This window comes from Capra hircus, chromosome 29 (assembly GCF_001704415.2).
Source record: "Capra hircus breed San Clemente chromosome 29, ASM170441v1, whole genome shotgun sequence".
NCBI lineage: Eukaryota > Metazoa > Chordata > Mammalia > Artiodactyla > Bovidae > Capra > Capra hircus.
The window spans coordinates 9,266,970-9,288,965 of record NC_030836.1 but is presented as its reverse complement, the minus strand read 5'-3'; the positions used below and the strand labels follow the sequence as shown (position 1 = coordinate 9,288,965).

Genomic DNA, 21,996 nt, shown 5'->3' with positions numbered 1-21,996 from the left:
TTAAGCAAGTTGTCCCAAGTCACTCAGAGAGTAATAGAGACAGAATTCACATCCAGATCTTTTTGATACCAAAGCCCATGGTCTTTAGTTCATCATTCATTCAATTGTTTAATCATTCATTCATTCATACATTCAATTCATATGCTGAGAAACTGTTATATCCAAGGTTTGCAGTCCTGGCTAAGATGACTACAGTAAAATGGTAGAGACAAATAATAGAAAAATGGCTATTAGATGTTATAACTGCTAACAGAATCATGGATAAGTTAGACACACTACTCTTCTCAAAGAATAAAAACAGGGGTGCAGTGATCTGAAGTCTGATCCCACATCCTGACTGAAGTGCTGAATGTGGAGAGTGAGAGTCTTCTCTTTTAAGGCTGAAGGAGAGGCAGTTCTTTCGGAACAAATCAGCCAAAGAAGTGGAAGGAATGTGTGTGACTGGATCACATAGGTGGGAACATTTGTTTTGTAAAACAAACTAGGGAAATTAGTGAATGAGTCTAGGAGTGGGTGGAGATGGGAGACCAATCCCAAAATCAGAATGGGAAGAAGAGCACAGGAGAAGGCAAATGTTGAGGGACTTTTAAACCTTGATGGTGAGTATGGATGAGAGATATGCAAAGAAGTCCATGTAACTTCCCTAGAAGTGACCCGAGGCTAACAGTAATCATGCTTTGGTGGATGCCAAGGCCATGTGACCAGGTTATGCAGTTTCTAGGATCCTTACCACTTCTTTAGGAGCTGCAGCAGTCACGGAGGGTGCGGAAATGTTGGCTTCTCTGGGAAAAGCCAGCAGTGACTTTTCGAAATATTACTTCATTTTTAAAATAATGGAATTTGGAAGTATTTTCACCAGAGGGGGATACAAACTGCAATGGCTACCTAGCCCTTGATTTTTCCAGTGCCTCTCTATATAACACCCCATTCTTCTGAAAATGGATCACTTCTCCCTGGCCACAGGGTGGAGACATAACTTAGGTAGGACCAATCATAAGAGCTTACCCTATCTGTTCCTGGCCACTCTGAGTGGTGCAGTAGGTGAGGATATGACCCAAGCTCAGCCAGTTTCTCCCAAAGTTCTCTCAAGCTGAACCTAGGAAAGAGGAGTGCTTTAGCTGAGAGCTTGTGATGTTGGAGCTCTCTGTGGTGCTATTTCCTACTCCCAAGGAAGTCGGGATTCCCTGGTGGCTCAGAGGTAAAAGCAACCACCTGCAATGCAGGAGACCATCAACAATGCAGGAGATGCGGGTTTGATCCCTGGGTTGGAAAGAGCCCCTGGAGAAGGAAAATTGCAACACACTCTAATACTCTTGCCTGGGAAATCCCACGGACAGAGGAGCCTGGTGTGCTACAGTCATAGGGTTGCAAGAGTCAGACATTACTTAGGGACTGATCCACCACCACCAAGGAAGAAAGAGACAGTATTGGAGTTCCTGGGAACTCATGTTTCGCCCATGAGTCCCTAAAGTCATATATACTAACAAATGGTCATACACTAACCTAGTGTATTTAGGTTTATTTCTGATGGGGTTTCTGAAAAAGAGGAAAAGAGCCCTAAAACATGCAGTCCAAGGAAACACCTCTAATTTAAGAAAATGAAAATTTTCAGAAGGGACTTTGCCAAAAAATCCCACTGAATCAAAAGTCTGCCAACCTGAGTTCACTAAAGAATTCAGGTGGCCCACACTTTATAATGCATGAAAATCCCATTTAGACTTTGCCTTACAGCCAGGTGAGATTCAACATTTATATTTCTTTTTTCGGAAAAAAAAAAAAAAAGTGACACTACATCTTCCTGGACGTCGTGAGGCAGTTGGAAGTTCTTTGGGTAGATGCAAGGACGGTTCTGTTGTCCACTTTGGTATTTTGCAAATCTGGGGCTGGAGGAGGCAGGCAGTCCTAGCCCTGGATGGGGAGGTACTAGAAGCAATCTCATTAATGCTTCTGAGATGGCTAGATGCTAGCAGATGGTTGAGAAGGTAACTGGAAAAAAAAAAGGCTGAGAAAGCAGCTTGTAGTATGAAGTGACAGGGGCTGAAACAGGGTCTGTACTTCTGCTATGGTTGCAGGCCAACCTTGGAGGTGTGTGTCTAGTCACCTGGTCTTGCCCTCGTCTGCAGTCAGAACAGGAAGAGGAAATACAATTAGATAAACAACCTCCTAAAAGACCTCGAGAGACAATGGGGCAAGGGTGTTGTTCTAGGTTAGTTGCTTTTACTGGCCAGTGGGTCAAAGGTTCTAGCATTTGTTTGGGGGAAGAGGCAAGCACTGGAGCTGTTTTCAATGACATTTGTTAGATACTTGTTTTAAGATCTCACTGTCTTTTCACCATCTAGGCTTCCTCTGCCTGCGTGCTTAGTTGTTCAGTCACGTCCGACTCTTTTTGACCTCATGGGCTGCAGGCTCCTCTGTGATCTTTCAGGCAAGAATATTGGAGTGGGTCGCCATTTACCCCTCCAGGGGAATCTTTCAGACCCAGGGATTGAACCCATATCTCCTGTGTCTCCTGCACTTCAAGCAGATTCTTTACCTGCTGAGCCATCATCAGCTTGTTTTGGAAATGACGAGCTAGTGGAGTTCTAACAGGGAATGATGATTCATGTATTAAATGACCCAACAATGTCTTTATGGAAAACTTTAAGAATAAACGACAACTTACCTTCAAAGCTTTCAGCTACTTCTAAAAAACAAAAGTTCTACTCTTAGTAACATAGCTGAAGCTTCCAGTTTAGAGAAAATCATGCCCAGAGCTGCAGCAAAGACTTTGGAGAAATATTAGCCCAAAAGTTCTTTAGCCTGGCTTGTGAATTTAGATTCTAGAATTCCTTCTTTAAAAGAAGTTTTTAAAATTTTTCTTTATTTATGTTTGGCTGTGCTGGGCCTTCACTGCTGCGTGCAGGCTTTCTCTAGTTGTGATGAGTGTGGGCTGCTCTCTATTGCAGGGTTCAGGCTTCTCATTTCAGTGGCTTCTCTTGTTGCAGAGCATGGCTCTAAGGTGCACGGGCTCAGTAGTTGTGGCACACACGCTTAGTTGTCTCGTGGCAAGTGGCATCTTCCCAGACCAGGGATCGAACCTGTGGCCCCTGCATTGGCAGGCAGACTCTTAAGCACTAGACCACAAGGGAAGTCCTGGCCTTTAAGATTCCTAACATAAAGTATTTCGTTTAAATTAAGAAGTCAGATTACCTTGACAATACCATTAAATCATATAATAATTTATTCTAAGGGTTTTTACAAAATACTTTATGAAAATTATATATACATAGGAAGGACAGTATAATTTAACAATTTACATTCTAATTAAAACTTTATCGCACATCATGTTTGTGACCACTCTCATGCTGCTTCAGATAGTAGAGTTGTAAGAAAAACAGAATCTTATATATGCAAAGTTTTTGTTCTTTGTTTTATTTATGGGTACCCTATTATAAAATACAGGATTGAAACTTAGGAGAAAATTAAGCCAAAAACTTAATTTCACCTATGGCCAGTGGGTGGCACCAAAGCACATAAGACTTTAAACACTGGGAAAAGGGGACACTTCTCAAAGCAAAAATACATGCAGTGAATTCAGTCTCATTGTCCTAACATGGAATTCCATATTTCAATAGAGACTACAGAGTGAATAGTTTTCTTATGAACAAATTCTTTATCTTCACGATATTCTAATTTCTTTTCCCCCCTGCTCATAGGAATATCTTTGAGTCACTCTTCAACAACCAACATTTTTTCAATTCCTGCAAGGGTTTTCAATGATCAAGTGGGAGGCCTTCCTAACCCTTTTGTGGTTTGAAACACATGATAGCAAACTGGAAACTTTTCCTTATTAACAACATTTAATATTTTGGGGGCAGCTTTTTCTTTGAAGCAGCAGCAATGCTTTGATTTTCTTAGCTTTCTCAAACATCTTCTTTTAACGTTGCAGTCACAAACTAAGTTACACATTTTGCTATTATTTAAGTTTTTTTTAGTCCTTGTAACCAAAGAAGCATGTGCAGGTTGACTTTAACATGCTATGTGGCATTTGTTCCAGGCAACAGATAGAAAGTGAGGATCTCTGCCTACAAGATCGGATTCCACCTGTCTGGTGGTTTTCAGTGGAGGAGCCCATGGACTTTGGCTTCACTTGGAAATCTTGGCAATCAACAGCATTCGGAGAGGCAGGATTGCTTCAATCCAAGTGTTGGGAGACTTCACCATCTTTTCCCAGAGAGCCACTTCCTCTGAAGTAGAGTCCATCCAATCCACTTCAGTACCATAGCTTTTACCTGGACAAAAAAGGGAAGCTTTGCATTTAGAAAGGAATAGTTCATTGGGAAAAACTGAGCCATTCCCCAATTATAATCACCAATGGAGACAGCTAGGAAGAGTTTTAACATCACCAGTAGGGCTGGGACTCGACAGAAGAAAAGATCTGTTTAATCATACGAGATGTCTGATAATGGAACTCTCCACAATAGGGACTATTCTCATTATTCTCAGAGTAATAACTTCTCTTCTTGACCATATAAAATGCAGATGAAAATCTATCAGGTGTATAATGGAACAGCAAGGAAGATTCCAGCATTGGGTTGAAAGCAACAGTAGGTGATCTCTAAGAAAGTGTCGTTTACAGCTTTAGTGTCTAACACACTCAATTTTGAATCTTGGTTCTGCCACTTATTAGCTCTGTTTCTTAATTTCTTGAAACATCAGTGTCTCTGGGCATAACATTAGAAATAACTCATAGAACTTCTGTGAGGATAGAATGCAATAATGCAAAGAAAGCACTCGGTACAGTGACCAGTGCTCCATAAATGTTAGCTGCTATTATTATGAAAGCACATGTTTAGCCATGAAGGGCCATAAACGGTCTTTCAGGAAAGGGTAGTGATGAAGGCTTTTCTGGTTTCCACCACAATAACTTAAGCTCTGTGTGGACAAACACAGCATCCTGTTAGTCTTCATATCTAGAGTCCCTGGCACACAGCTTGACATTCCTTCACTGGTTCATTTCACCACACTTAACAGAAATAGAGTACATGTCTTCATTAGGAAGAAGCAAACCAACCAACCTCTAGTGTCTCCAGAGGCATTGGACTCATGGAAAATTAAAAATGTAACACGCTACCTGTTCCAAAGCCAATCCGAAGACCTCCCAGAAACTGGTTGGTTAATTTGTAATGGTCCCAGACAGTGAGCTCTACACAGGCTTCAGTCAGATCCTCAGGCCTGAACCCATCATAGACCATGGTGTGGTTGAAGACAGGGTTGGTGGTTTTCCCCACAGCTCTCGTCTTCTGGCGACTTTTCCTACTTGTATCTGGAAGGATGGTACTGCAAAAGGAAACATTCCCGTGAAAGCATGTGAGTAAGACAGCAAACTCTCATGCTTTTAGTGTGCTTCAGCTACTGAGGACTGGCAAGAAGCAACGGAAGAAAAAAAGAACACAGAGAGATGGTAATGGTGGGCATTCTGCTGGCAAGATCATGCACTAGAGTGGACCAGACTTGCTTTGAGGAAGTCCTGACTGCTACTTATTGGCTGTGTACTGTGGGAAATTGACTTAACTTCTCAGACACTTGCTTACTCATCTATGAAATGGGAATGGTGATGCCTACCTCATAAGGTTAATATTAGAATTACAGATTAAGCAAACAACTTAGTTCAGTACCTGTATTTAGCATTTACTATGCAGCAACTGTTTGAGGATTCCTCTAAAATCTACTCCTGATTATCTGTGAGAGCCTAAGAAATTAGTCTTGTACAGAATTGAAAAAGAAAAGAAACCTCTTCAATTCCCTAGATTTGACTTTGGGAATAAATTATATTACATATTTGTGATTATTTACATATAATTTATGGTAATAATTGAAATTAATTTACCCTACCATGCCTTTTGTAAAGGCAAGAAGGGTTGGGCCTAGTCCTGGAATGGGAGATTGACCTCAGCTGAAAAGCTTACCAGTTGACATCTATGAAGAATATGTATAGGGAAAACCCTAAATAATGTCATATAAACTTAATTAGCTATAACTCATCTTCTGATAAAATCTATATGGATAAAATTAGTTAGAGTCAGGACAGCACACCAACATCTGTTTAGTTACTATTTTCTAGATGCCAGGCATTTACAGTATAACTGAGAAAAAGGTTTGCAACTTAAAAACCCAAACTGGTTCAAGCTCTTATGAGCTAATTATTAGTGTGGACCTGTTTATCAAATAACTTCCAGATATTCACAGGCTGACGCAAAAGGCTTTTTTGCAAATGGGCCACAATACAGATGTTCGACAAATGATACAAGGGGTGTGGTATCACCATTAGCCATTTCATAAACTCTTTGGTACTGAATATTATCCTCGCCAGCAGATGTACCTCCTATTGTATATATTCCCTCTTAAACTAAATGGAGCCTTGCAGGGGGTTCATGTCAGAGATCCTTCTAGCTTGTGTCACCACTGTCTCAAATTATTTCATTTATACTATGAATGATGAACCTCAGCATCACAGTTACAGAAAATTAAAATCAATTGGCAAAGGCCAGCCTATTGTGGAACTAAGGGAGGCAGAATTATCGATGCTGGTACCATTTAACAAAAGAATTTAGATGGCTGCCCCTTAGCAGTGGTAGATCGAGGCATTCCTTCACCCAGATGTGCACTTCTCCAGTTGTAGGAAGTTTTTTACCTATAACAGAAAAAGAGAGAGAAAATGAAATTCCACTGCCTCCCCTCTCTTGGCAGTACTGCCTCCCAAGATGCCAATCTAAAAATGGTCTGGCATAGCGACGTGACTGAGTGCTTGATGATATGATCCTAAATGATTATATCTATTCTTAATTACATCTTTCGTAGTCTGGCTGTATTGAGCTCAAGGAGCTCTATAAAAATAATTTATTGCAAGTACAGTATATTACATCATTGTTTCTGGGTCTTGCTTGGTTCAACAAGATCAATTATAGATATTAGGTGTGTGAATCAACCATTTATAGTTATGTTCAAAACTACTCAGTGAGATGCATGTACTTTTCAAATATTAATACCATTATCAATCAGTGCTCATAGGAGGCATTTAAACAAATTTGAGTATGAAGTAACCAAAACAGGTACTGGTTTAGGTATAGTCACTCTTGTTAAAAGTAGTTATGCATTTTATAGGAGTATTGTATAGACACATGTAACAGCCAATATTATAGAAGGGGAATTGCTGAGAAGTTGGCCTTAGTCTGAAGTTTCTATATAGGTTGGGTGCACATGGATGGAGGGGAAAAAGTGAAAGTGTTAATCTCTCAGTTGTATCCGACTCTTTGCAACCCCATGTTTTTCTGGATGGGTGAACCCAATCTGTCAACCAATCAGTGTTTAATGATCATCTATTATATGCTCAGCCCCATGCTAGGAATGTTGTTGGATATACAAGGAATCCAAGAAATCTATGTGCTTGGGAAATGTTTACAGTAAGCTAGAGACAGAAACTCAATAAAAGCAGTGAAATGTAATATAGAATGAAATGCCAAGTTATTACTGTGATGATCTAGAAGATGATGTGATCAGTGAGGGTAAATGCATTCAGGAAAAGCTTTGTGGAGGAGATGGGATTTCATCTAAAGACTTGAATAGGTTTAGGAGAAGAGGAAGCCATTCCAGGGAGAAAAAACTATTATAGGAGCAAAAACTCAGACAAGCTGGAGTCCATCACATGTGGGTCTCCTGCCCTTCCCCCAGCAAAAAGTAATCATGGGGAAAATGGGAAACAAGACTAGCAGAATTTCTATGTATGTTGACCATAAATGATAGGATACAGATTATATAGGGAAGAATCTGTCTTTTAAAAAGATCCAGATGTAACAAGATGGCAGTTTGGGTGCCATGTGGCCTAAAGGTATGTTTTGCTTGTCCTCTCTCTTTTTTTTAAGCTGAATTGGAATGCCTTTCTCTGTTTAGTCACTGCCCCCACCATCATTTCTGTCTTCCCACTACCTTCAAGAAACATTTATTTCTATTTATTTATCTGTTTGGCTGTGCTGGGTCTTAGGTGCAGCATTCACGCTCTCTAGTTGTGCCATGCAAACTTTTAGTTGGTCACGTGGGGTCTAGTTCCCTAAGCAGGGGTCGAACCCTGGCCCCCGGCATTGGGAGCACAGAAGCTTAGCCACTGGACTACCACGGATGCCCTCATATGAATTCTTAAGGAGAATAACTTAGGGAACTGTGTGAGAAATGAGAGAGGGGTTAGCACTCATTTCCCGGCAGTCTCTTGCTCCTTAACTGTGCTGGAGACCAGAGGCTCTAACATCAAGGATGCAATGTAGTAATTTTGAAGAAAAAACTTTCTACCCTAATGAGACCTTGAGAGTAGAGGACAAATAAGCTCTAATCTCTTAGGGGCTTAATATGAATCCTTTTAATTTCCACCCGTGGGGGGTAAAAACTACTCCAGTTCCATTTGCATCACAGCACTACACAGGAAAAGCCATTTACACTGTGTAGATATGAACTTTGGGGAGAGTGAGGCCAAAGTTAAAACAAGGGCTGTAAACTGGGCTGAGAAAAAAATGAGTATTTTTCTCAAAGAAACAGAAAAAATATAATGGTGGTTACCAGGAAGGGGATCTTGGAAGGAAGAGCAAGAGAAGAGTTGTGGTTTACTGGGTATAGAGTTTCAGATGAACAAGATGAAAAAGTCCAGAGACATGCTTCACATTATTGTAAAGATACTTAACACTGCTAATGGGCTTCCCAGGAGGTACAGTAGTAAAGAATCTACCTGTCAGTGCAGGAGATGAGGGTTCAGTCCCTGGGTCAGGAAGATCCCCTGGAGGAGGAGATGACAACCCACCCAGTGTTCTTGCCTGGAGAATCACATAGACAGAGGAGTTGGGCGGAGTCCATGGGGTCACAAATAATTGAACACAACTGAGTGAGCATGCAACAACCACAACTAATCGCACACTTAAATATGGTTAAGAAAAATTTTATGTTATGTGGTTTCGTTTTTTTTATATTATGTGTTTTGACCACAATTAAAAATAAAGAAAATTTTCTAGTTTACAAGTGTGGATTGACTCATTTGGATCCTTACTAAGTAAGTTAATTTAGTTCTTCACCTTTGAAAATTAAAAAAAAAAAAACATAGAAATCAAAGAAATCCTTGGAGAGGGGAAGACTAAGGTAAGGCCATAAATCTGGACAGAAAACCAGTACATACCAGGCACTGGCTCTGGGACATACTGGAGAGCCAACTTCATCTCACCTCTGTTTTCTGCTTCAAGGGGAACTGGTGCTGTCTGCAAAATGAAGGCAAGTCAGCAGGTGTGAAACAAAAACCATTCACCCCGTGTGTTGGTGCTCTGCCACAGGGCCATATCTGCCTCATTTCTGAGCTTAGGTATCATTCATGAGTGCCTTGGATTGAAATTTCCCTCCCCATCACAGATGGACTGTTGCTTTGATATCTGGGAAGGCTACACTGTGTATCCTGGAAAACTCTGCAGGGTACCCAGAACACATTTTAAGTCCTTCAGTTCAGAGAAATCAGAATGGGTTTCTTGTAGATGGGAAAAGTGTTCTGAAATGCTTAGATTTTTATAAAAATACGTACATTTTTGCTAGTGATCCAGCCACTGCATAAAACAACTTATCTGTATTTTCTTTCTTTAAAGAAGTAGGAAGAGCCAGGGTATGGGTGGGGGACTAATAATACATTTTCATAACTGCATTAACCTAATTATTTTAGACCAGATGAGGAGATGCCTGTAAGAATAACAAAAGCTGAACAATCATTTTACAATATAAAATGTACAATGTATGTTACAATGTATGCCCACGGCTGATTCAGGTCAATGTGAGAAATCTGTATGCAGGTCAGGAAGCAACAGTTAGAACTGGACATGGAACAACAGACTGGTTCCAAATAGGAAAAGGAGTACGTCAAGGCTGTATATTGTCACCCTGCTTATTTAACTTCTATGCAGAGTACATCATGAGAAACGCTGGACTGGAAGAAACCCAAGCTGGAATCAAGACTGCTGGGAGAAATATCAATCACCTCAGATATGCAAATGACATCACCCTTATGGCAGAAAGTGAAGAGGAACTAAAAAGCCTCTTGATGAAAATGAAAGTAGAAAGTGAAAAAGTTGGCTTAAAGCTCAACATTCAGAAAATGAAGATCAAGGCATCCGGTCCCATCACTTCATGGGAAATAGATGGGGAAACAGTGAAAACAGTGTCAGACTTTATTTTGGGGGGCTCCAAAATCACTGCAGATGGTGATTGCAGTCATGAAATTAAAAGACGCTTACTCCTTGGAAGAAAAGTTATGACCAACCAAGCATTTTCAAAAGCAGAGACATTACTTTGCCAACTAAGGTCCGTCTGTCTAGTCAAGGTTATGGTTTTTCCAGTGGTCATGTATGGATGTGAGAGTTGGACTGTGAAGAAGGCTGAGTGCTGAAGAATTGATGCTTTTGAACTGAGGTGTTGGAGAAGACTCTTGAGAGTCCCTTGGACTGCAAGGAGATCCAACCAGTCCATTCTAAAGATCAGCCCTGGGATTTCTTTGGAAGGAATGGTGCTAAAGCTGAAGCTCCAGTACTTTGGCCACCTCACACAGAGTTGACTCATTGGAAAAGACTCTGATGCTGGGAGGGATTGGGGGCAGGAGGAGAAGGGGACGACAGAGGATGAGATGGCTGGATGGCATCACCGACTCAATGGACGTGAGTCTGAGTGAACTCCGGGGGTTGGTGATGGACAGGGAGGCCTGGCGTGCTGCGATTCATGGGGTTGCAAAGAGTCAGACACAACTGAGCAACTGAACTGAACTGAACTGATGGCAAAAACCACCACAATATTGTAAAGTAATTAGCCTCCAATTAAAATAAATAAATAAAAGTTTATAAATGTGTATTTATTATAGAACAGGTGGTTTTCCTTTCAAATTCTGATCTTTTAGAGCCTTATTCCCAAAACGGGGCTATATGTCAGAAACATAACAGAAGGAAGCTAAAAACGAGATGCTTTTGACAACTTCTGAGAAATTCTTAACTAGCAAATCTTGAGCTTCAGGTGACCTTGATGTGGTATTTTGGAACCATTCCTTAAGTAGAATGGCTCTACTGTATAGATACTTAACAGTTTGTATAAATTGTATGTATCATACTAACCCTCACATTGAGAACAACAACAACAAAAAACTTGATTAAACAAATCTATTTGAAGGTGCTGAAGAATTATTAAGATAGATAGGGTTCAAATGGATAAGCTGTTGTAGCCTGAAATTCTTTCTTTCCACTTCAAGGCATTAGCTGCATTGTGAGTAGTGCTGACTAGAGTACAACAAACTTCGCAGAAAGAGGCTAAGAAGCTGAGCACAGCCTCTCACAGGGCTGGGGAGGCAAAAGTTGGCTAGCTAAGGAGAGATGGTCTCAGAAAACACTCTAGACCAATAGTTTTCAAAGTATGGTCCCCAGGCCGGCAGTATCAGCAATGCCTGAGAATTTGTTAGAAATGCATATTTTGGGGCCAGGTTGGATACATGCTAAAATCTGCAAACTACTACCTAGGTTTTCAGTTGGAGCCCATGAAAGACCACAGCCTAGAAACATGGGCAAAGAAAAATGAGATCAGACCATGTGAAAGCTGAACCCCAGCTTCTAGTCAGTTCATTACCAGGCTAGATTGAGGCAGTGCGTCCTTTCTCTGTGTGTCAAATGCAAAAGTAAACCCTCTCAAATTATCCCTAGAATTTTTCACATGCAGTGTCCAGCATCCAATAAAAAAAATGAACAGGCATACCAGAACAAAGGGCCAAATGACCAAACAATAGAAATTAGATGAGACTCACAAATGTTTAAGATATAGGAGTTTTCAGATACATACTTTGAGTAACTTTGATTAATGTGAGGATAAAGAATTGTAGCAGAGAAATAGAATCTATAAAAAAGAGTCAAGTGAAAATATAAATCTGAAAGTATAATAACTGAGGACCCATAGATATCCATCTAGATATTAGATACTAGATTAGACACAGCAGATAAGAAAATTATTGAACTAAAAGATAGGTTAGCAGAAACTAGCCAGCCCAAAGAATAGGTAGGGGAAGAAAGACTACACAACATGGAAAGGAGCCTAAGAGATTTATTAGACAGAGTGAAAAGACATGACGATCCCAAACAATGGAAAAGCATTCTGAATGAAAATGGGATCTTACAGCAGCTCTCTCCTGAATCCCAGGCCCTAAACCACCAAACCAAACAAAAAGTTCCGAACTTACCTTCCGCTTTAGAGGGTACCACTTCAATTGTTTATTCTGTTTGTTGTCCCAGTCCCAAGTTTCCAAATCAAGTTCCACTTCCCCTAGAAAACTATTGCGCTTAAATGTATCTCGATGCCAAACAGACACGTTCAGCTTCTGTGTCTTTAAGGTTTGCTTGTCGATTTTATACTGCAGTTCAAAGAAGGAAATTAAAGGGGTAAATAACATTATTTTAGGCCAAAGTTATGACATAGAGGTGAAGATAAAGTCCTCTGTGTAGATCAGATTTTCTCATCTGTTAGGTTTCAAGTCTCAAAAATACTGCAAAGTCATCTTATTCTAAGTGTCTTGTTTCAAAGAGCTATCCATCTTTCACAAAAGCTGATTTTTCTTTCCCTCTCTGGAAAAGCAAATCATGGCTCAAGTATTATAGTTGGTAATAGCTCTCTAAAAACAAAAGCCAATTATTCAGTTTTTACTGGATGTTTTTATTTCTAACTAGATATAACAGGAATCCAATTCAGTCTAAACATACAAATGAAGCTTAATCCAATGGTCTGTTTTCTCCCTGAGGACAAGGTATTTTTTTTTTAATAGACTAATTGTTAGAGCAGTTCAGGATTTGTACAAAATTGAAAGGAAAGTACGAAGTGTTCCCATATTTCACCTGCTCCATATGTATACAATCTCTCCAATCATTGATATTCGGCAAGGGCAAAATATTTTTCAAGAAAAGATCGACCTGTTTTTTGCCTTTTGGGGAGCATCCTAACAGTGTTAATCTGAAATGTAGTCAATTCTTGATTATATATAATTATGGAAGGGATGATAGTCTTTCTAATCTAAAAATAATCTCTACTTGGCTTTATGATATACTACTTGAATGTCCATTCTGGTTGTAGTAGACTTGCTTTTCTCTGAGTTTACCATTTAAATGAGCTGGCTTTTCCTGAGTTTGTGGTTGAAGTAGATGACCTAGAAATAGCAAGGGTGCTGAGGTATATCACAGTCAAACTGTAATTTAAAACTTGCTACAGAAAATCTATAGACAATTCATTCACCCATGGATAACTGAGGATTAATTTAATGCAGCTCTTTTTCTGAAAGGATAACCAAATACTTGGACAGAATTTTCAGAGAGAATGAATAATACTTCTCACATTTGTTGTTTTAAATAATCTGTTGCCCATGACTAAGGCAGCATGAGACAGTTTGCAGGAAGACAGAACATGGGCATCTGAGCGAGGCATATTCTCCACTCCTCTATCCAGCCATCGTTCCTTCCAATAAACATTTTCAAAGTACCTATCCCAGACACTATACTAAGAGTCAGCATTTACTAAGTGTTTAATGCATACTCTGCATACTGATGGTGATGGACAGAGAGGCCTGGCGTGCTGTGATTCATGGGGTCACAAAGAGTCGGATACGACTGAGTGACTGAACTGAACTGAACTGAACTCATACTATACTATGGACTTCCCTATAGCTCAGCTGGTAAAGAATCTGCCTACAGTGCAGGAGACCCGGGTTCGATCCCTGGGTTGAGAAGATCCCCTGGAGAAGGAGATGGTAACCCACTCCAGTATCCTTGCCTGAAGAAAACCATGGACAGAGGAGCCTGGAGGGCTACAGTCCATGGGGTCACAAAGAGTCAGACATGACTAAGTGACTAACACACACTAATGCATATTTATCACTTTACACATATTAACTCTTTTAACGTTCACAACTACTGAAGTAGGTAGGCACTATTCTTTTTTTATTATAAATTAATTTTAAAAACTTTTTGGCCACATCATGCAGCAGGAAGGATCTTAGCTCCCATGAAGGACTGAACCTGTGGTCCCTGCAATGGAGGCTCAGATTCTTAACCACTGAACTTCTGGGGAACCAGCAGGCTCCTCCGTCCATGGGATTCTCCAGGCAAGAATACTGGAGTGGGTTGCCATTTCCTTCTCCAGGGGACCTTCCCCACCCAGGGATCGAACCCGGGTCTCCTGCATTAGAGGCAGACACTTTAACCTCTTAGCCACCAGGGAAGAGCAGGGAAGTCCCAGACAGGTACTATTCTTATTTCCCATTTGTAGATCTAACGTGCAGATGGGTTATGTCATTTGCACAAGGTATGCAGTTTATAAGCAACCTAGAGTTGATCCCTGCTCTTGTGGAGTTTACAATTAAACCAGCGGTTAAAGTGCTGAATGTCAGCACCACCTATTGTGAAATAAAGAGACTGAGGCAGCAGACAGCAGGGAAACTTAGGAGTTAATGACAACCTCTCACAGGAAGAGGCATTTCAGGCTGTGGGAAGTAGTTAGGGACAGCATGTGGGGAAGAACATCCCAGTTTGAAGGAAGAGAAAGTCCCAGCAGAGTGAGAGACTGTAATTCCTCCAAAGAACAGAAAGGAATCAGGGTAACCTGAAAAAAGACGATGAAAGTAGAAGGATGAGGCCAGAGCTCAGGTTCTCAAGGGAGGGGTATGCATGTTAAGATGGCGGGCTTGACCTAAAGGCTAATGGGAGTCCTCCAAGATTTTAAGCAGAGAAATAACACGATCAGAATTGGGCTTTTATAAGATTGTTTTGGCTGCAGTGCTCAACTTTATCATCTGTGTATCCAGTTTCCTTTATTTCCCTAAGCTTCCTTTGCCTCATCTGTGAGATGCAGATAATAATAACCCCTGGCAGAGTACGGAGGGAGTGCATGAGACAAGGCATCCAACACTCATGGTGTATCATCTCATACAAAGCAGATTCTCAGAAAGTGGTTATTCATTTCCTTCTCTCTTGGGGACTGACTTCCTCTGCAGAGATACTACCCAAGATCACATGGCCTTTTAAATGCACAGGTCACCATTGGGGATTTTCCTAGATAGAGAGGTCGTAGGTACCCGCAGTATCTCATTATACACAGGATTCAAAGTTTTCTTCACTACAAGTGTTTTCTTCTTGCCCATTTTGCCTTTGTCTGGTAATAGGTAAGTCTTTACGTATCTAAAAAGAGAATTGAACAGACAAGAAGGTCAGAGAAAATAAAAGTGACATGTCTACCTGTACTTTTAAAAATGCATTCGAAATTGATAGGAATAATTATTTCATGACACTAGCGAAAGTAGTATATAATAAATGCTCTCATCAACACCTTTATGCTTAAACTTTTAAGGGATTTCAGTGGAATGGATCATTTTAAATTGTTTTGAAGATTTTTAAGGGATAGTCCCTGAATTCCTTTTTTCCTTTGACCTTAACTAATGTAGGGCAGGGGGAAGACAACTGACCTCTAATGTGATGCTTAATTTCATTGGCTAGTGTCCTATTAAGAAAAGGCTTTGATGTTTGCAGAACTAAAAAAGACTGTCTTTTGAAAGAAAAATCTTGGTACATACCAATCAGGCCATATTCAATGTAAAACAGAAAAAAAAAAAAAAAAAAGAAAAAAGGAAAAAGAAAAAAGAAAAGCTATTGGGCCCCGCTGCTTTTATAACAAAAACAAAGGGTTGGGCTTATGCTAGAAAAATTATTAAGAATCAGACTTCTGCAAAGGGGTAAGTGGGGACTGTCATTCAACTTTTATAACTGAACTGAAATGCCATTAAACCTGTGATTTCAAAAATGAATTGATAATCCCCCCTAAAGTTCCACAGAATATAATTTAAATGTGGAAACTACCTTATTCTAGAATCTAACTATCTCTGCATCACTGAGCACTGTAAAGTATGCCTAACACGTCCCTCCTTTTAGAGAAAGTCTAAAAGTGTGTGGAGAGAGGGGGCTCAAGTCTCACTCGTTGTGCTGCTATAAACAAACAGAGCTCATCTTCCCTATCCTTTGTTTCCTTATCTGTAAAAAAGAAGGAATCAGGACAAGATGACCTCAAAGGTTCCTTCCAACTTGAAATGCTTTGTGTTTCTCTGACATTCTTATAATTTAGTAAGTTTGGCGTATGAATCTATAAACAGCATTTTTCCCCAACTCTTTTTTCACCCCCCCAACTCCCGCTTTTTCCCCTGAACATTCCTTTTTAACACAGTCGCACACATACCTTCCCTTCAATTTCTTTCTTTCTTTCCCAGTTTTTACAAGAGTAACTAAGAGGAAATAGCGACTCCAGAATGTACTTACGGGTCCGAACGCTGTTTCTTAATATCCGCTGCTGCTAAATCTTTACACTGGGCCACAAAGACATGCAACTCCTTCAGTGAGTCCACGTAGTCGATGGCAAACTGGATGTTTCCTTTCACTTCCAGATTGCCAAAGTCTCCACTATAAACACTCATCACACTGCCGCTGACCTGAAAACGCCGGGAAACACATGGTGTCTGTCTCTGACTCACTCTCGAATCCAGTGCAAGGATTACGTGGGTGTAATCTTTGCTTGCCATTATTTCTCTACTTTGCATATAAAAGCAGCTAATTTAATGTGGCATTAAAAAAGCATACCAACACAGACAACCTGACATGATATACATGACATGATGACTGGTATTTAACAAAAACTGCCTGTAAGAGACATAGATGAAAAGTATGAAATGCAAAGTTATTTAGATGCTGACTCATTTCAAACCAGGGTGATTTTATAGTAGGGGGCACTCAGAGTCCCATTTTTAGGCATGCTTAGAATTTAAAATGTTAAATAAAGAGGATGTGAGAAACCCCAGGGCACACAAATCACAGTGACACATTGCTCAATCAAATTTCCAAGGCGCTAAAAAGGAATTTTACTATGTTACCCATCCACTGACTCTAAGAAAATGCTTACTGAGCCATACACTTTTAGAGGTCAGGAAGGGTAGAAAATGGATGATTGATGAAGGAAGTTTAAAGCCTTCCCAAGGCTATACATTTGATTGTTATCAGCAGAAATTCAATTTAAATAGATTTTTTTTAAGAGTTTGAAAAATGCAAGGCCAGTAAGAATTTAAGCACAGATTTATCATTCATTTAGCATATCTGATGAGATCTGTGCATGTATATACAGATCATAGATATTTGGATAAATGTATATGGATATATTTACAAATATATATTTCTATACACATGCTACATGCACACACAAAACTATCTCACTTCTATATAAAGTTAAATTCTCCAAATCAAATCTAAGTAACTATACTTAGGGAGCTTCCTTTGGAAAATCCCATTCTGAATCCTTCCATGAGGCAAAGAATCACCTTTCCTTTTAATGTGAATCAGTACTTTCAGTCATCAGAATAAATGACTTGCTAAAAGAGGTACAATTCTATATCTGCAAAGAGTACATAAAATCATATCTGATAAAAGCAGACTTTGTAATGAGTACCCCATTCGCCACACAGAGAAGTTTAGTGGTTCATCTTGTCGGTAATTTAGGTTTATTTTTGAAGTACGTAACATCCAAAACAAACCGTATTTGTTTATCTTGGATATGAACTGTCTTGTGATTTAAAAAAGAGAAGAAAGGAAGATGTAGCTAGCCAGAAGCTAATTGTGGGTTAGATAAAAAACAAAACTCTCACGCCCCTGGAATCTAAGAAATATAACAAAAGGCCATTTTACAGGAGCAGGAGCATGGCAGAGCAAGGTTGGCAGAAGCAGAGGGATATTAACACAAAGCCTTTGTTTACATACAGAAGACAAGGACGTCATGCCAGAGGAGCTGCTAAGATTGGTTAAAGAGCTTGGGCTCTTCTTGTGTCTGCTGAGCTGGTAACTGCCTTCTGATGCTGTATCTGTCTCTCTGTCATCACTCTACAAAACATCATATAATACACACAAAATTCAAATTCAGAAAGAGTCAAGATCAAGATCTTAATTTAGATAAAGGTAATAGCTTGGTATCCCACTCATGTATGACATTTTCCAAAGTCAAAGGACAGCAGTGATAACTGCCACGGAATGGGATTCAAGATGGGGTGGGTGGTCTACCCAGGATCTCACTTAAGCAGGAGAGCAGTGTTTAGCTACTGAAATAGCAAAGTGATTTTTTTTCACCAGCAAGGTAGCCCCCAGGTGCTACAGCAGATAGCGTATTGTGAGCTTTCTTGGCTTTCTCTTAATATTATACATTAATACTGCTTGGCAAACTTTTTTGCTACATATGAGAAATTATCTTTACCTAGACAATAAAAGGTTTAATATTTACTCTTAAATCATAAAATGTCATGCCTAATTCCTCTCAGTAACATAGACTTAACTTCCCTAAAAATCAAGTCTTTTACTTGAGACACTATTAAACTAGGGAAAACAATTCTAATCTGATCTGTGTTTCAAGATTTTCATATATGCATGTATGTGTATACACACACACATATATGTGAGCTGAACTGATATGTAATTTTAAACCACCTCTTAGGTATTCCTATAGAGTTACTGTGCTTATCTTTTTTGTTGCTACAAGGAGGTATATTGAATTATACATTCTACCCACAATGCATTTTAACAATTTTTTTTTTAATGGCAGTAAGGTATTTATTTTAAATATGTCCCTGGAAATATTTACCTGGGTCAAGAAAGAAAAAGTGGTGATAATAAATTTTATTATATTCAGATCTATAGTATATTAGATGGTAGCTTTAAGGATCTGTGATTCAGAATGAGCTCCTTTTGGGGTTAGAGAGTTTATGGAGCAGTTCAGCGGCTCCTGGGGTTAGGGAAACACCTTTACAAAGGAGTGGTTAGTTCATGCCAACATATTCCAGGGCCATGCAATTACATGTCAATATAACAGATGGCAATCCTAATGCAGATTAAGAAAGGAGTTAAAAAATTATGATTTATGTGGATAAGAAAAGAATCTTTCCTCAAGGATGAAAAAATCCACACCTTTGTAATGTTTTATTATCACACTCCCTCCCTACATGCTTAGAGACCATTTCCCTCTATCACAGCCATAATACATTCTACCTGGTACATCAGATCATTAGTGATTATTGGAAGGACAGGACCTTGTCTTGATGACTTGTAACACTGATTTTCACAAAGTTGGCACTCAACAAATGTGACTGATGGTAAGCCTCAAAGGGACAGTGGATGAAGAAGCAAAGTCTGATTTTATCCCACTTTCTTTAACATTCAGTCCAACTCCAAGTACTTTGAAAAGTAAAACAATACAGCTTAAATTGGCATCTCTGATCCACAGACTCAAACTATTTGGACTATCTTTTGTGTGGAGCAATGAGGCAGCAGGTTAAAACTGAAGGAAGGAGAAAAAAATCAGCAACTGGTATCATTTGCCTCTCAAATTATTAGCTGTTTTATTCATATGACCAGCCAAGACCAAAGTACATCTACAGAGGTATAAAACCACAGGAACTCTATCAGGTACCTATGCTGGCTTCTAGCTCATGAGCTTGTTTCAAAGAATGAGTGCTTCTCCAAAGCAACTATAATGTGGGCTGTTAAGCACATGCAGGGGTTGAATATTTTCTGATACAGTTCATGGAAGGCTCAGGTGTAGACAGAAGGGTTCCCAGGAGGTTGGGGAGGAGGGATGTAATTTGCATGTTTTCAGGGCTTTCCTTATATTCCATCTACTAAGAGAAAGGATGAAGCTTTTATTTCATCATGAAAAATCAGACCAAAACTGCAAACAGCAACAGTAAGCACTGAGGTACTACGTGTCAGCACGGTGCTGTGTGTTTTCCCTGCATTATCTCACTGACTCCTTACAGTCTAATGAGTTAGGTACTAGGAAAGTGCTCAAGGAAGTTAAGGAAATTGTTCATAACCACATAGCAAATCAGCAGCATAACTAGGGGTGCGAGTGTCTAATATCAAATCTCAGACTCCTAATTACCTGATTGCAAAACATGGAATCTTAGTTAAATCAAAGAACCTGAGTTAAAATCCTAGATCTACTTTTTAGTAACTGTTGAATTTGGGGAAAGGCTCTGTGAGGCTCTTTCTTCTCGTATAAAATGGAAAAAATTGTACCTACCACATTTTGTTAGTAAGAGTTAAAGGTATCAGAGTGCCTGGTACTTACTATGAATTAAATGAATAACAGATAATAGTCATGTTCTTATTTGAAACAGAAGGTGTAGTAGTTAATAGCATGAAGGTCAGATCTGGACTCCACTCCTAGGTTCAGCCCCTTTCTAGCTGAGTGAGGTTGCCTGATCTCTCCTTATCTCAGTTTCCTCATCTGTAATAACTGGGGATAGTGATGGTGCCCACCTCCCAGGGTTATTGGAGGATTAAATGAGATAATGTATATAAAGTGCCTACACCTGGTTGATATCCTTCAAGTTTTCCATGTCATTGATACTTTGTAATTTTAACATATGCTTTCAAGCTAGTCATGCTATCTAGACTAAGCTTTCACAAATGAACCGTACTCTAAACTACAGAGAAGTACATGCCAACATTTTTCTGCCTGGATTTCTTATTTTGAAACAAAAGTCACATTCCCTGTATGCAATCTGGCTTCACCACCAAAGAGTTACTGTATGAGTCAAATGAGATATGCCTTGCCTGGTTCCAGGACCAAAAACACTACGTCTATTGATAGGAGAGGCAAAGGTCACCCCTGCTGCTATGGCTTAATGCAAACACACCAACCTCGGCATAGCAAATCCACTTATTTGGTTCCATTTCTGGGAAGGTACAAAAGACAAACTTGCCTCATCTTGGAGAAATGCTGGAACAGACTTGCTCATCCTTTTGAGTTTGTCAGGATGGGAAAACTGATTATCAGGCTGTGAAGACACTGTGGAAACTAAACAGCAGCATTTCCATTCAAAATTATCCTCACAATTGTCAGAAAAACATAAGGCATAAGTTGAAAACACACTTTTTTTCCATCTATGAACAGAGACGTTTTTGTAAAATGGTTAAAGGCACAGTAGTTCACATGCACAGGACTGTAAGGTAAGCAACATGCAATTTTCGTAAGTTATATAGAGAGAACTAGCAAGGAGTTGAACCAAACAGAATACAGAACTTAAAAACCACTAGGTTTTATTGGACTGGAGAACTGGATTTGAATTATACTGACATATACTACCAACATGAATTGGTTTTAATTTACATTTTTTCACAGTAGATCTTTGAACCACAAGACCTGTACTTTATTGGTTCATCTCCTTGAGATATATTTTTTAACATGCTGCAGGCTGAAAAACTATTTCATTGAATAGCAAGGATCTTTGTACACAACTCAATCATAAAAGTGTCCTGGCTATTGATGTCTAAAAGGAGGCTGGATTCCTTGGTGACTGTTGGCATTACTGTAAGAGTATTTCTCCCTCAGAATCATAAGAGACTATGGTTTCAAAATTAATTATTTTCTGAAAATAGAAATTATTTAGCTATCTGTCAATCCAGATAACTTTCAACAGTGATATCCAAAGGCCATGTATGAATGACTCAGGTTAAGATACTATAAGAATTTAATATGAAAATGTAGCACACGGTTTCTTTTTGATACAGTAAGTATATATGTGGAAATCACAACATGATGATGAATTCTCTTCCTAATATGTTTAGTTAGAAAACTTTTCTTCTTCTTAGTCTAAGAATGGGAGGAGGCACTGGCACCCCATTCCAGTACTCTTGCCTAGGCAATCCCATGGACAGAGGAGCCTGGTGGGCTGCAGTCCATGGGGTCGCTAAGAGTTGGACACGACTGACGACTTCACTTTCACTTTTCACTTTCGTGCATTGGAGAAGGAAATGGCAACCCACTCTAGAGTTCTTGCCTGGAGAATCCCAGGGATGGCGGAGCCTGGTGGGCTGCCGTCTATGGGGTCACATAGAGTTGGACATGACT

At 39.6% G+C, this 21,996-nt stretch overlaps 1 protein-coding gene across 6 annotated transcripts in view; it reads right to left on the bottom strand.

Annotated features, from left to right (window-relative positions):
- Positions 3,198 to 21,996, bottom strand: part of SYTL2 (synaptotagmin like 2) — a 121,765-nt gene continuing 102,966 nt past the window's right edge. For 4 of the 6 annotated variants that reach the window (XM_018042796.1, XM_018042797.1, XM_018042799.1 and 1 more), the window contains 9 exons: positions 20,849 to 20,943; positions 17,856 to 17,975; positions 16,371 to 16,540; positions 15,140 to 15,242; positions 12,263 to 12,433; positions 9,194 to 9,272; positions 6,574 to 6,673; positions 5,114 to 5,319; positions 3,198 to 4,271 (listed from right to left, as the gene is read on the bottom strand). In XM_018042796.1, the coding sequence (XP_017898285.1) occupies positions 4,126 to 4,271; positions 5,114 to 5,319; positions 6,574 to 6,673; positions 9,194 to 9,272; positions 12,263 to 12,433; positions 15,140 to 15,242; positions 16,371 to 16,540; positions 17,856 to 17,975; positions 20,849 to 20,943 (1,190 nt within the window). In that variant the 3' untranslated portion in view covers positions 3,198 to 4,125. The remainder of the gene's footprint in view (positions 4,272 to 5,113; positions 5,320 to 6,573; positions 6,674 to 9,193; positions 9,273 to 12,262; positions 12,434 to 15,139; positions 15,243 to 16,370; positions 16,541 to 17,855; positions 17,976 to 20,848; positions 20,944 to 21,996) is intronic. The other 2 variants (XM_018042798.1, XM_018042801.1) reach the window with 1 other exon arrangement.